Raw genomic sequence first — 14645 nt, 5'->3', positions numbered from 1 at the left:
CACAACGGCAATCTTGTTTCTGCGTTTTATTACTTTACAGTAGAAGGTCATCTAAGTTTATTGTTTCTTTTCTACAACATTTCTCCCTCAGACTGAAGATACAGCTCACTCACAAAAAATAGATGGAAAGCAGAGTACATCAGAATGTGGTTCATACTCTGAAATCATGTAAGTAGAATTTTTACTTTGTGGTGGCACTTGAACTAAACTTGTAGCTACTCAATTTGAATATAATTCCAATTGACCATAGCAAGTTGAACCAGTCAGGAGATTGTGATTACTTGTTTTCCGTATTCAATGAAGCTTTTTGGTAGAAATTTTGATTACTCAGTAGCAAGTGCATTAGCTAAAATATAAATGGTAGATAGGAATAGGGAGAAAGACTTAGCTAAACTTTGAGAAAAAAGCCCTAGCCTTTCTACAGCCAGCAAGAGCAAGAGAATGATGAAATTCTGCCATGTTGTGGGTAAAGCTTGGCTGTGAAATTTAATTTTTGTTTTTTTTTAATAGAAGGGCCTCACTGAATTCATCGACATTCGTAGTTGTCCATCAGAGCTTATTAGCTGTACACATCATGTATATGGTGTATTTCTTCTTTCCTATTTGGAAACTTCCTCTTCAGAAGTTGATGGAAGCTTCTAAGATGGAAAATACTCCAAAATGTCTCTGTCTTAGCTGTGCTCCTTTATGAAGTTAATTTTGGTGACTGTTTCTTATACTGAGAAATCGTATTTGAAGTAGTCTGTGCCTAAGGTTTCCATTTTTGCATGATCATCAACTTCTTATTTCATGATACAGTTTTCTAAAGGTGATTTAGAGATGGGGTACTAGTTAATGCTAAGTTGGTTTTCATACTTCTATCTTCCCCTTTCTGAAGGACAGCTCACTCTTATGATAAAGACTGTCAAAGCTTTATTTGTCCTGTTCTAGGGAGAATATAAGAAAAGGTAGTAGTTCCCAATCTGAAGATTATTGATAAGATGTAGGGCTGTGTAAGTGTGTGAATCCCAGGACATGCCATTGCAGTGCTAAGGACAAAGAGAGTGATGATGTATGTACCCCATTCTTCAGTAAGATGTGGATGCTGGCAATAGGACAAGGTATTTGAAAAAAGTTTGGTTTTCCATGACTGAGATAGTTTTGAAAGGATGGGGGGGACAGGAGAGGCAGATGCATAACATTGTATATAGGGCAGATTTATATTGTTTCTATATAAAATTAATCACACCGACATGAATTGTGAATCCTGAGGAGAAAAAAAATATTGCTAAATTGTTATTTAACAGCAGGAAATATTTCCTTAAAGTGTTTTGAAGTATATTCCACTGAAAGCCAGCAAAGTTAAGGTTTATTTGATGCTCTTTTCATAACTTTGTAGCATGTCTTAATATCAGAAAGATGCAGTGGGGTGTTTTTTTTTCTGTTTATTGTCTTTCTGCATGCAGTGTCTTGACCCATGCAGTCTATGATGCTCTTGAAGTACATCTTAAGGCATATAAGACTTTTAAGTTTCTCTTTGGTAATAATATATACCACCTTTCTTTATATCTTAAGGAAGACTGAAAAGTCAGCAGATAGAAGGCGTTTGCAAAGACCTAAACCGAATTTAGTAAGATCATTGGGAAGGACAGAGACAGCAACACAAGAGAAAAGGGGAGCCAGAACTACTTCTCCAACCCGTGCAAATGCAGGTGAAAAGGTCAGACAGAGGAATGTTACTTAGTATGTTTTTCTTGATGCTGCATCTGTTTTGCTCAATTTGGGCCAGTGACAGAAATAACATTTTGGGAACTGCTACTGTGATACCTGCACACTTGTCAAAGAGTAATATTCCTTGCCTCAATTTCAGTGCTCTGAAGAGGAGAGTAGAAGAAATAAAAATGAAGTCAAAGAAGTGGATAACAGGGATTTGGATACTGCATCTCAGTAAGTATTGAGATCACTTTTCCAGTCTCCTGGTATGAACTGACTGTAACTGTTCATTTATTCCATATAGTTCTCATTGATAAAGATAGCAATAACTGTGAAGCTTTAATGTAAATTTCAAAATTGACTTTAGCATTTTTTGGATGATGTGGTACTAAGGTAGAAGGTATATACTTATTTTCTGGAAAATTGATTAAAGCATTGGAGTACCAACAATGCCTGTAATTTGAGATGGGGGAAGTGATAACTATAGCTTTGCTTTCCTGCCAGCCTCAGTTATCAGGTAATGACTCTGCTTCTGGTGCTTGGAGAAGCAGCTGTGATATGCAAACTAGTTAAATTCCTCACCTGTGTGACAAATTAATTTCTTTTTAATATATAGATAAATTGAGTTTTCATGCATTGTAAGACTAAATAAAGCTTGTTTCTTATGTGAAGGAACTTGCATAAGTTTAGGCAAATCTTTCTGAAGACAATAAAATTCAAGTAAAGAAATCTGTGCAAGACGGTATGGTATTGATAGGCTTAAATATTGTGGTGTAAATGATACTATTGTGGATCTTTTGTGCAGAGAACCTGAAAAAACTGCAATTGCAAACACAATAGTTAGAGGATATCGACACAGATTTAAACCTAATGTTACAAGAGCATCTGGAAGGAAAGAAGAGCCTGAAAAAGATGAAGGAAATGATAAAATATCCCATCTACAGCCTAACGAGGAAACTGAGAAGGTATTTAACGTAACTGAAAACAATAAGTTAGTGGATAGAACAGTAATGTTATCTTTTTTTTCTTTACTTTTTTTGCTCCTGAGTATGAACAGGAATTAGCCACTTACTTAACCTGCTTTCAGTGGTAGTGTGGTATTGCTTAGTAACCTCAGCTATGGTAAGAGGTTGTTACACATACAGTAGATACCAATAGTCTTTCATGTCCTGCAGCAAATACAACTTCAGGTACTTGATGTAGTTTTTACTGCCCCTCTCTGACTAAAAAATTTGTCCTGTAATTGTTTGTGTGTCATAAGCAATCTATTTTGTCTCCTCTTACGAACAGTTACTTGGTCAGTTAGGTGATGCTGAACTTTATGAATAAGATAAGACAGTTCATATTATAATACTCTGTTTTTATTTAGAATAATGACCAAGGTAATAGATCTGGTGATACCAGTGAAGATACTGCAGAAAAAGATACCAAAGTCATGGAGACAATGTCTCAGTAAGTATGAGAAAAATAAGAAGATAAGCACTGCTGTCCTGCAATTTTCCGTTCTTGTCACTTCTGGTAGTATTTTGTAGTGTGGTAATTATAGATGTTTTTGAAGAAACTTCTGAACTACAGAAATTGAGGGCACAATAGGATTTTTTGTTAATTTATAAACATACATAAAGCATTTTCATTTTCAAAGTTGTACTTTTAAATTATAAATTAGTCATGGTAAATGTGAAAAAGCTGAAAATTTAATCCCTCAAAAACTAAAACAAGCCTTAGCTACTCATTTTTAATACTAAAATGCATCAATTTCAGTGGTTGAGCATTTAAACAATAGGAGTAAGTGTTCTTAAAGTGTAGTTAAGTGTTAGTTAGGTGTCAAATAAAAGGAAGGAAAAAATTCAATATGTGGGGATTGTAATGCACGTATTTATTAAGTGTTGCATTTTTCTTCAGTGAAGTGGCAGCCATAGTGTAAAAGTAATAATGTGTTTTATAGAAGAGATTGTAAAATATAAAAACTGAAAAAAGTCAACTTTCCCCCAAACATTCCTCCACAAAAAAAAAAAATTCCCAGTCCAACCTAAGCCAAGATCAGAAATAAAAATCCAAGACTTCAAGCTTGTCTTTTAAAGTAAGATAGTTGAAGAGAATTGATGGAGATAAACTGGGTGTGATAATCTGCCAGAAAAACATTTTCAGTTATTTCTTTCATTAACCTGCTCTGTGACTTGATGCTCAGTGTAAAAAGTTGTAGAAGAATCTGACCATTCTAGTAATGCACTACTGATATTTTTACATTAGTAAGATGAAAAACTTATTTATATATTTTATGAATTAACTAAAGAAAAACTCTGAATATTTACATATTTTTAAACTCTTTATTAAATTAGGTCCATCTGCCTCTAGATTAAATAGGCATATAAAGAGGTCCATTAATGGATCAGAAAAAGGTCTCTCTGGTGTGATATCCTGCCACCAATGGGAAGAGGAAAATACCAGGGCAAACAAGTTTAAACTCTCAGTCCCTAGTAGATACACTTCTAATTTTATTTTTTCAGGAAGCTAGTAATACATTTTAGGTAAGTGTATGTTAATAACTATTTAAAAGAAAAGGGGAAAAAAGTATCTGTTCTCCAAGTCTCCTCCCACTTTCAGATGTGATATGTACTTCAGGGATCATATATGTTTTTCCAGGTCTAATGAAACAGCTGGTTTAAAAGAAGATAGGAAACAGATTGTGTTGAATCAAACACCTCTAAAAAGAGGTAAAATACAGAGACCAAAACCAAATCTAGGAAGAACTGTTGCAAGGCAGAAAGAACTGATAGATGAAAAAGATCCTGAAGAGGAGACAACTGAAGGTGGAGAAGCAGAAAAAGGTATCACACACCATGGAGATGAAAACAATGATTCCTGCCTGAAAAGTGTAAGTTTCTTGAGCAACTGCTTTTGCACACTGTTTTGTTGGGTCCTTAATGGAAGCCTTGGTAGACCTAGGTACATAACTATGTAGATCTAAGTACAGCCTACATAATTTGTAGGGATAGGCTTTTCTTGCTTTATTTATTATTTCAGAATAAATAACATTTGTAGTCATAAAATTTTTGCACTTGGGTGCTGTTTTCCATAATGTTAGGTTTACGTGCAGTCAGCAACCAAGTACCAGCTCACTTGCTCACTGTTCCACCAGCAGTACTGGAGACAGAACTGGAGGGTAAAAGCTGGAAAACAGGAACTGAGATAAATCCCTGAGTGCTGGATAACCCTGAGTAACGTTTAGTAGGGAAATCAGAAGCTATGCTCACATGCAGAGCATAACCAGAAGCTCTTCTACTACTTCCCATGAATAGGCAGGTGTTCAGTCACCTCCAGGAGAGCTGGGCTTCATCACACGTAATGGGAAGACAAAAGCCATTTCCCTCACTTTGTATATTGAGCTGTCTGTCACCTCAGAAGAACATGGAATATCCCTTTGGTCAGTTTGGGTTACCTGTTCTGAGTGCATCCCCTCCCATCCTTCCATGTCCCCCCAACTTCCTCTCCAGCTTGGCAATATGAAATGCAGAAAAGGCTTTGGCTCTGTGTAAGCCCTGCTCAGCAGTCTCTGCATTATCAACCCCGTGTGCAGCATAAATCCAAACCACAGCCCCATACTTAACACTGTAAAGAAAGATAACTCTACCCTAGTCAAAACCAGCCTACATGGAAATGGAATATATCTGACTTGGTTGTATTGGAATACCAGATCTGAAAAGAGAAATGCAAAGGAAAAAAGTCCCAGAAGATTAACCACTTAAAAGAGTAGTTGGATGACAAGAAGCAAGAGAAATCTTAGTATTTCTGTAGAAAATATTTAAACTTTCTCATATTTCTCTTGTTCTCCTAGAAGAAAGATTGAGTATTTCATCTTAATGGAGTGGAACTTTTATTCATTTTAGGATTTAACAGTTCATGAAGGCACTCAGCCATCGAGTGTGATGTTAGACGATGTTTCTGCAGATTCTGAGATGAACTCAAATACAAGACAGTGTTTCCAAGAGAAGTCCTCAGAAGCAGAAAGCAACGAAAGTGAAAAGGGACTGTCAGATGTCTCCAGACAAGTTTCAGATTATAGTACAAGGTAAGGTTATTTCACTTCAGTTGAGAGAAGGGATGGTTTAAAGCTATCAGTATCACTAGGTATTATACCATATTACATTCAACTCCAACTGTACAAACAAGTTTTATATATATATATATATACATATATATATATATAAAGACATATTTAATCAAGACAATACTAGACTTCAAATAACAAAACCCCAAGAGCTTGAAAGTATTAAATTGATATGCTGATGGATGTTAATTTGATCTTTGGACTATTGGCCTAATTTTCAAAAAAATGGACTTTTCTAATGTTCAGTCCCTGTGATTATCTTCTCCATGTTGGTCTACACAGTGCATCCTAGTGTGCTTGTATAGATCTTTGAGTACAGGGTCTGGTTTCCTATTACAGTGCCTCTTAAAAAAATAGTCAACCACAGATATTCTGTAAGTCTTCTGGGTAGCTTTAAACACTATTAGAGGAAGGTGTTTTTAAAATGTATGTATCACAGTGAAATGTCTCAACTTGTCTTCCAAGTCTCAAGTGGAAGTGGCAGTTACCTATTTATAAGATACAGAGGCCTTTAGTGATGATCACTGTGTTTTTATTGGATCTTTTTCATGTCATTAGTATGGCTATTGCTCTGAGAGCTGTATACATTTATGCCATATTGTCCCATGCCTTTGATTGTTCTTTTGCTTTCAGGGAATCTCATCCCCAAAAGAAAGAGGAGAAAACTGTTGTATCATCAGCTTGGCCACTGAGGATGCGATTTCAGAGACCAAAGCCAAATTTAAGAACAACTAGTAGAAAGGAAGTTTTGGATGTCAATAGTAAAAGTGCATCACAGAAAGTTACCAACAAGGAAGAAAGTTTGACAGAGTGTGATAGTGAATGTAGCATCATCCCCCCTGACACAGATGTAAGGCTTTTGTTTTTTTCCTTTAGTTATATTTGAGGTTTTGGTTTTGTGAAATGGAAGTACTGATAATTTTTAAAAATACAAAGTTAACTTTTTTAAACTATTTTTTTCAAAAGCTTTAATTTTCTACCTTAAAACTTGTGTACTTTTCACTTGGTAAAAAGCGAGAAGAAGATGACTCACATATGATGATATGATGAATCTCATGTTACGTGTCAAGATGTCTTTTTGATCCAAAGTGGCATTATAGAAATGACAAGGAAGAAAGAAAAGGTATTAATAGAAGATGGCACAGATTTCAGGCTTTTTTTGTCTAAAATAAAAAAGTGTATATTTGTCTTTGAAAGATTGGGAAATCATTAGTGAGCAGTTACAGAGGTGTTTGTAGGAGTGCAAAAAACATCTCTGAGTTTTTCAGAGAGTGGTGAGTACCAAACTTCATAGACATCATAAAGTCTCCTTTTGGTTTATTAGGTTTTTATATAACCAGTTTATGCTAGGTTTAAATTATAACCAGTTTTTCTGGTTCTTGTGTTTCCATTTTTCAGAAAGCAGGAAAATGTGAAGTCTTAAATGCACTAGAATCCTTGGGAAAAGAGAAGTCACTTTGCTCTCAACAGGTTTCTGAGAGGCCATGTTTTAAGTCCCCAAAAACATTTTCAAGACCAGAGGATGGTGAACTGGAGTTCTGCCTACCTGAAATTAGCCAGGATGACATTTCTGCCACTATTGCAGTGTAAGGGCTTATCTACTTCTGATCCTCGACTGTAACAATGAAAGAATTTTACTAGGAAATCATTGTGCCAGTGGATTGCCTTCTGGCAAACATAGTCTAATGAAAATACTGCACAAAATTTCCATTCTCATAGTTTAATACCAATGATACTACAATTTCAGTTGCTTCTATGCTAAGTATGCCATTAGTGAGCATTCATTTTATAACTGTTTCATCATCTGAAAGACTGGATTCATTTCATGTAAGCAGGGAAATGCTAGTTTGCTTATCAGAGAAACCATGTTAAAATTGCTTTGGTTTTTTAGCAACAAGTAATCAGTAAGTTAATACCTTCAGTAAGTTAGTTAATTCTATTGTTGGAAGTATTTAGAAGACCAGTGCTTCAAATTTTTTGCTGGAACAAATTGTTGTTTATAATTTAAACTCAGCTGAACTTTTAGTTCACAAGATTTCTCGTCAAAACTCAGTGTTTTTTGCATGTAATACTAATGCACCTGTGTCTGTATTTGTAATATGCGTTTGTACTAAGTTTTGGATTATTTTTTCTCTCCTAACTTTGCACTGATGACACAAACAGTGCTCAAGAAGAACGTCAGTATGCACCTCTTCCACCTATTCAGCTGGCACGGAACAAGAGGTACAAGCCAAACTTGGTAAGAACTATTGGAAAGCAGGAGTTACAAATATCAGAAAGTGAGAGCAAGAAAAAGCCTGAAGCACAGCAAAGAGATGAGTTTGACAATACTGTCATGGTAAGCTTTAATAAGAGTAAGACTTTGCCGTGAAAGTTGGTATGAAGTGCATGTTCACTTTTATGAAGTGAAATGAAAACATTGAAGTTGCATGGCCTGAAGCTGAGACAATATATTAAATTTTAAAAATTTCCCAGAATCTAGTAAGCTGAGGTATTGTAGGTATGATATCAGTGAGGTCTACAGCTTGAAGTATTTTTTTTTTTATAAAGGATCTGCTTTTGATTGAGTTGCAGGATAGGAAAAAATTATGCACATTATGCAAACTCTAGAATAAAAATGCATAAGAATTACCTTTTTTTTCCTCATTTCATCTTTCCTTTTGGATTAATCAAGTCTGTGTTGAGCAATCTAGTATAATATCTCAAGTGAAGGCAGAGGACAGCTATTTTTATGAAAAGAAGGGTTTTAAAAAATTTTATAAGCTTTAACTGGCTTCATCACTACAGTACCTGATACTCCTCTGTTCATACAAGTAAATGACAATGTGTATCCCCACAAACACTTTACTAGGGACTTGCGAGAGACATGGAAATCCTCGACAACCATTTACAGTGTGATGTGCTCTCTCAAATTGGTTTGTGGGTTACACATGAACCATGTCATGGATATAGGGATATCTGCATAGACTTAGACTTGGAATACAGCTAAACTTTGCAGGAGTAACTGATGTTTTGGAGTGGTTATAGCTGGTTTTCTTCTTGAGAAGTACTTGTGTCCTGCATTTATCTCTCATCTCCTGTCAATGCCACAGTTGACTCACCCTCCCCTAGTCGAGGTAGTTCCCTATGGTTCAGTTTTGCCTGCTTTAGACCTGTGGCCTGTGAACCATGCACATGCATCTCTTCCTTACTGGACAAATCTGTAGAACCAGAGCAGGTCCGATGCTCTTTACTAGTCAAGCTGTCACAGGCCTGAAGTGGTGAAGGATATGTTTGCGGGGCTTCTTTGCGGAACTAGTGTGGCAAATAGAGATGTAAAGCTTAGTAGGCTGTCTGGATCTTGAGGTTATGTTATTGTGACTTGGCTTTGTCTATGCTGCCCTCTGCAGTGTCCAGTTTTCAAAGGTCTTCCTTATGCTGAAGTATCTTGTTTCCGCAGTGCTTCATATACTAGGGAAATTATTGAATGCTAAATAGACTGCTGTTTCCCATAATGCTCGGGTGCACGTAGTATTTAAGAACTTAACTCTGAGTATCCCAGGAGTATGAAAACTTTTGTTCATTTTTGCATATAAATTGAATTGTAACATGATTCTTACCTTTATTCCAGTTGGGAAAATAGCATAGTTTCTATTTTTGTCTATTAAATATACGTTTGTTTTAGAGGCTTACATACTTTTTTTTTCTTCATGCTTCTTTTATGGTAAATTAAAGAATGAAAATGAAGCTGTATTGTGTGAAGCAGGTGTATTGAGCAAAGAGGAACAGGAACAGCAAGAGGTGCTCTCTATTTCTGAAACCTTATTGTCTGAACAAAGCAGGTGAGGTTTGAGTTTAGCAAAATAGCATTTGAAAAGTTTTTGTCTATGCATGAGACACCTTTGCAAATGTAAGTTCTTCTGTTCCTTGTCTTTTGTCTTGCTACAGTATTTCATTTTCAGTGCCTACTAACGGCTTCCTCCAGTGTTTTGAGAGCACATTCTTTTCGCTGCATTCTTTGTCATTGTTTATTGGTACATACCTGATCTGTATGAGCTCACAGGTCTTCTTGACCAAGATGTTTTACTACTTGGTCTGTATTTGCTTAAGTAGCAATCACATGTGTAAGACATGCAACATGCAAATTTTGCAGTATGTCAGAGACTTGACTTTCATTCATCCATCCATGTGCTCTTCTATTTTACTGCCACTGTTGTTAAAATAAGATCTTAGGTGTGTGTTAGATTGCTGATATTTTGCTGTTGATATGGTTAGCAACACAACTGGGTTTTTATGCTAAAAATGCCTTGAAAAAGATTGTTATTTCTGCTTCAAGTTTGAGCATAAATGAGAAATATATTTGAAAATATAATTTTATTAATCTTAAACAAAGCAGTCTTTTGGTCTCTTATGTAAGTGCTAAAGTGCAGAAGCGCTTTTTTTCTCTCCCAGCCAAAGTCAAGTGTTTATTTTCTGATTTGTTTGTTTGCTTTAGATTCAGTAGTACTGAAAAATTTACCTCCCAAGAAGACAAGCTGAGTGTTCTGAAACCAGGAAAACCCGTAAGGATTGAGTCTCCAAGAGCTAGACCAAATCTGGAAAGAACATACAGCAAAAAAGGATTTCCAGTAGTACAAAAACTTACTGCCCCAGATGAAGAAGGAATGAATCAAGGAGAGCATCTGCCTTTGGCAGAAGAATCTGAAAACCTTCTCTCCTCAAAAGTGAGATTCTATTTCTGACTACACCTGCTGGTGCTTGGTTCCAAATTAACTTTTTTAAGACATCTAAATAGGCTGTTGCAAATGCATTAATTTATTTCAGCCTAGTAAGAATTCTTCTTCAGTATTTGCATGCTATTACAGGGTTTTCCAAAATCCTGCTAGGGACACATTTATAACACATACAAAGACTTCACTTGAATTTTGACATTTCAGTCATATTCATGATACATGAACAGTTACCTGCATGCTGTATTTCTGTTGCCGGGTTTCTCCTGAGCTCCTTGGTTGTTTCTCATGAAGGACTTTTGCTTTTAGTATCTGTTTTTATTAGCTAAATGTCTTCCTAGAGGAACAAGGAGCAGTGATGGTGCCATAAACTACTTAGTAATTTTTAAATGAATTTTCGTCTGAGATTAACAACTTGATCATAATTTGCAATACTTTATATTACAGGTGATATATTTTGTTATAATAATAAATAAAATATTTATGTATCCTTTGCTGATATTGTTGGGTTTTTTTCTCAAATCAAAGGATGACATGGAGGTATTGTTGCTTGTGAGAAATTTGGACAAGAATGACAATCTAGATACAAATTCAAGAACCATTACATCAGGATCACTTTGTTCTAAAAAATCACCAAATTACAACAGCAAAAGAGAGCAAGAAGAGTGTCTATCTACAGATGCTATAGGAAGCATTCAGGATACCACAGAAAGGTAAAGTTACCTGTTTTCAAAGTAAAAAAATCTCTTATTTTGGTTTCAGCTGGGGTAGAGTTTATTTTCTTCTTAGTAGGTGGTCCAGCAGTGCATTTTGGATTCAAAAAGAGAATAACATTGATAACATTGACATTTAATTGTTGTTGAGCAGTGCTTACCCTGAGTTGAGGACTTCTCAGTGTCTCATGGTCTGCCAGTGAGGAGTTGCATAAGCAGCTTAGAGGGAGCACAGCCAGAACAGCTGATGTGAACTGTCCAAAAGGATATTCTGTACTGTGGAACATCATGCACACTCCATAAATTGGAGGGACCTGGCCAGGGGCTGAACACTACTTGGGGATGGGCTGGGTGTCAGTCAGCAAGCAGTGAGCAGTTGGGCATCACTTGTTACCTTGCATTTTATTCCCCTCTGTCTGTGTGTCTGCCTCTCCTTTTTGTTATTTTATATTTTGATTTGTTATGATTATTAAACTGTTCATATCTAAACCCACAAGGTTGTCTTTCCAATTCTCCTCCTTCCTGGGGTTTGGAGACGGACTGCATGGCACTTACTTGTCAACTGTTGTTAAGCCATGACAGCACTTTAAAAAATTTGTCCAGATACAGCACTTGCTTTTGGAAGCACAGGCTTTGATCTGTACTAGTTGTTACCTACTATATGCTGTGAAAGTCACTAGGTGGCGTTCTTAATTAATAGAACAGTTATTAACAGGATTAGGGTTTTTTTCCCAAGGTTGTTTTCCTTTTTAGAAGGCATTTAATGGGTGAGAGCAGAAGCAAGTAATCAGGCTTTGCTGTCTGAATTTCTCACTAATAAATTCTTGAGGTCCAGTGAACCGTGAATGTAGACCAAAGACTGAGCGAGTGCCATCTGCATTCCTTACAATTGAGAGCTGGCAAGAAGACAGCAAGCTCATTTTATGTTTCTGTAAGATATATCCTGAGTCTCTTCATTTTATCTTTCCAGTAGATGAACTTCCTATGATGATGCTTGTAATGTATGCAGCATGAGTGGGTTACGCTATAAGCTATGTTTTGCTCAGTCTTAACTTACACAGAGCAGCCCCAAATCAATTTATTTTACAATTTGCTGTTTTCTGGAATGAACTTGTAGTTTGTATCTGTCCCTAAAAGGCTCTAAAATGACTTCCATAAGTTTTGTTAAAATCATGTCCCAGAGTCTCTGTGCTAAAAAGACGAGGGTCTTACTTGACAATCTTCTTGTTCTCTATGACAGTGGACTTTCACAAACTCACAGAATGGTTGAGGGTGGAAGGATCTCTTAGAAGTCTTCTGGTCCAGGCCCCCAGTCAAGGTGCCCGGAGCTGGTTGCCCAATACTGTGTCCAGACGGCTTCTCAATCTTGCCAAGGACAGAGACTCCACAGCTCAACAGTCTCTCTGGGCAGCCTGTGCCAGTGCTTGGTAACTCACAGAGTGAAAAAGTATTTCCTGCTTTAATTGTTCAGAAGGTTCAGGAGGTTCAGAAGGAATCTCCTTTCTTGCACTGTTTGCCCGTTGTCTCTTGTCCTGTCACTGGGCTCCCCTGGAAAGAGCCTGGCTCTGTCCTGTTTGCACCCTCCCCTTGGGTTTTTGTGGAACTGTTGAAAAGGGATCTCTTCAGATCCTTCAGAGAAGGTTTCCCCTGAGCTTTCTCTCCAGGTTGAACAGTTCCTGCTCCTTCAGCTTTTTGTCTTAGAAGAGATGCTTCCTGCCCTTTACCATCTGTGTGACCCTTTCGGGGGCTGTCTCCAGTGTGTCCAGGTCTCTCCAACCAGGGAGCCCAGAACTGGTCAGTCTTCAGGTGTGGCTTCACCAGTGCTGAACAAGGGGCTAGGTTCACCTCCCTTGGCCTGCTGGCAACACTTCCTGCTGGCAACACTTCTCCTGCTGCAGCCCAGGTCATCATTAGCTGTTTGTGCAGCCACATCACTTTCCTGGTTCATGTTCAACTCAGAGACCACCAGGACAGCTGGGTTTTTTTCTGCAAAGCTGCTTTCCAGCTGGGTGGCTTGCAGGATGCACTGTTGCCTGGGGTTGTTCCTCCCTTGGTGCAGGACTTTGCATCTCCCTATGCTGAACTTCCTGAGGTTCCCGTCAGCCCACTTCTCCAGCCTCTCCAGGTCCCTCTGGAGGCCAGTATAACCTTTGGGTGTCTCTGTCCTTAGGAAGCAATTCCTTCTAGATCTGCCTAATCTGTAATCTTGGCAAGGTTACACTCTGCTCCATCATCCAGATCATTTGTGGAGGTACCGGACAGTAGTTGATACAGTATTAATCCATGGGGCAGTGTTGGTTGTTGATTTCCAGCTGGACTTTTTGTCACTGATCACAAATCTCAGAACCTGACAACTCTCTCAGTTTTTAGTGTACTTTCAGTCTATACTTCATCAGCTCACTTATCGGCATGTTAGAAGAGACAGGGTTCAATGGTGCTACAAGCCTTACTGGAGTCCAGGCAGACACTATATACTGCTCTTCCTTCATTTATCAAGCCAGTCATTTTATTGAAAGATGTTACCAAGCTGATTATGCATAACTTTCCAGTTACAAATCTGTGCTGTCTTCTTCAAGTGAGGTTGGAAGTAGTTTCCAGATTTAGCTATTCCATCACTTTCCTAGGGACTGAGATGAGGCTGACTAAATTGTATTCTTCTGGATTATTCTTAGTCCCTTTTTCTCAAGCCATGAGTTTAGAAAGGCCAAGATTTCTGTCTTACTGATCTGAACAGATGTAAGAATTGTACCCTTTTTAAAAGCAGTAGAACCTTGAGCACTGGAATTAGTGAATATAATGTTCCTATGGCTGCTTAATTTTGGAGATCTATGTTGGTAAAGCTGACACTTTCCAATCCATCTGACCTACTGTTCTTTTTTTTCCTAAAACCTTTCCCAAGACGAATCAGGAAGGTCTACTGCTGCAGACAATTTATCTCCCTTATACAGTGGGTTTTTTTCTTCCTTTGTGGTTTTTTTTACATGCAGCCAACTAAGCAAATAAAAATTCAAAACACAAGTTCATTTCTAGCTAGAAGTACTAAATATCTGATAGTAAGCCAAGATTGTAGAGTGTACTTTGTAGTTCTTCAGAAGTAAAAGTTTAAACATATTTTTGTAGGTCCAGTGATAAATTAAGTTCTGGAGAAGAAAGTGAACAGACAGCAAGGGAATCCCCCTGGAACCCAAGGCCAGATCTACTGAGACTTACTAGGAAAAGAGATTATACTGAAGAGTGTGAAAACAGAGAAGAGGACAATCCTGAGAGAAATGAAGAGTTTTTGTTGTTATTAAAAACATGTGCGTCAGGGGTAAGTGCTGATTGTGTATTTTGAGCCAGTTATACCTCAGTCATTTGGCCCAAATTCTTCAAAAGATAGGTGGCACAGAAATCCAGTATGTGGCTGGAAAAGGTTAATGTACT

The 14645-nt window shown here is 37.4% G+C and overlaps 1 protein-coding gene across 5 annotated transcripts in view; it reads left to right on the top strand.

Annotated features, from left to right (window-relative positions):
- BDP1 (BDP1 general transcription factor IIIB subunit) overlaps window positions 1-14645 on the top strand; it is a 50798-nt gene that overhangs the window by 16397 nt on the left and 19756 nt on the right. For 4 of the 5 annotated variants that reach the window (XM_031507462.3, XM_085566978.1, XM_085566976.1 and 1 more), the window contains 14 exons: window positions 92-168; window positions 1555-1699; window positions 1850-1926; window positions 2498-2657; window positions 3062-3144; window positions 4336-4567; window positions 5580-5761; window positions 6434-6650; window positions 7199-7386; window positions 7964-8138; window positions 9515-9621; window positions 10275-10503; window positions 11038-11222; window positions 14343-14532. In XM_031507462.3, the coding sequence (XP_031363322.2) occupies window positions 92-168; window positions 1555-1699; window positions 1850-1926; window positions 2498-2657; window positions 3062-3144; window positions 4336-4567; window positions 5580-5761; window positions 6434-6650; window positions 7199-7386; window positions 7964-8138; window positions 9515-9621; window positions 10275-10503; window positions 11038-11222; window positions 14343-14532 (2247 nt within the window). The remainder of the gene's footprint in view (window positions 1-91; window positions 169-1554; window positions 1700-1849; window positions 1927-2497; window positions 2658-3061; window positions 3145-4335; window positions 4568-5579; window positions 5762-6433; window positions 6651-7198; window positions 7387-7963; window positions 8139-9514; window positions 9622-10274; window positions 10504-11037; window positions 11223-14342; window positions 14533-14645) is intronic. The other variant, XM_085566977.1, reaches the window with a different exon arrangement.

The sequence above is a fragment of the Lonchura striata genome, chromosome Z, assembly GCF_050655825.1.
Source record: "Lonchura striata isolate lonStrDom1 chromosome Z, ASM5065582v1, whole genome shotgun sequence".
Lineage (NCBI taxonomy): Eukaryota > Metazoa > Chordata > Aves > Passeriformes > Estrildidae > Lonchura > Lonchura striata.
This window is presented reverse-complemented; position numbering and strand designations above follow the sequence as displayed.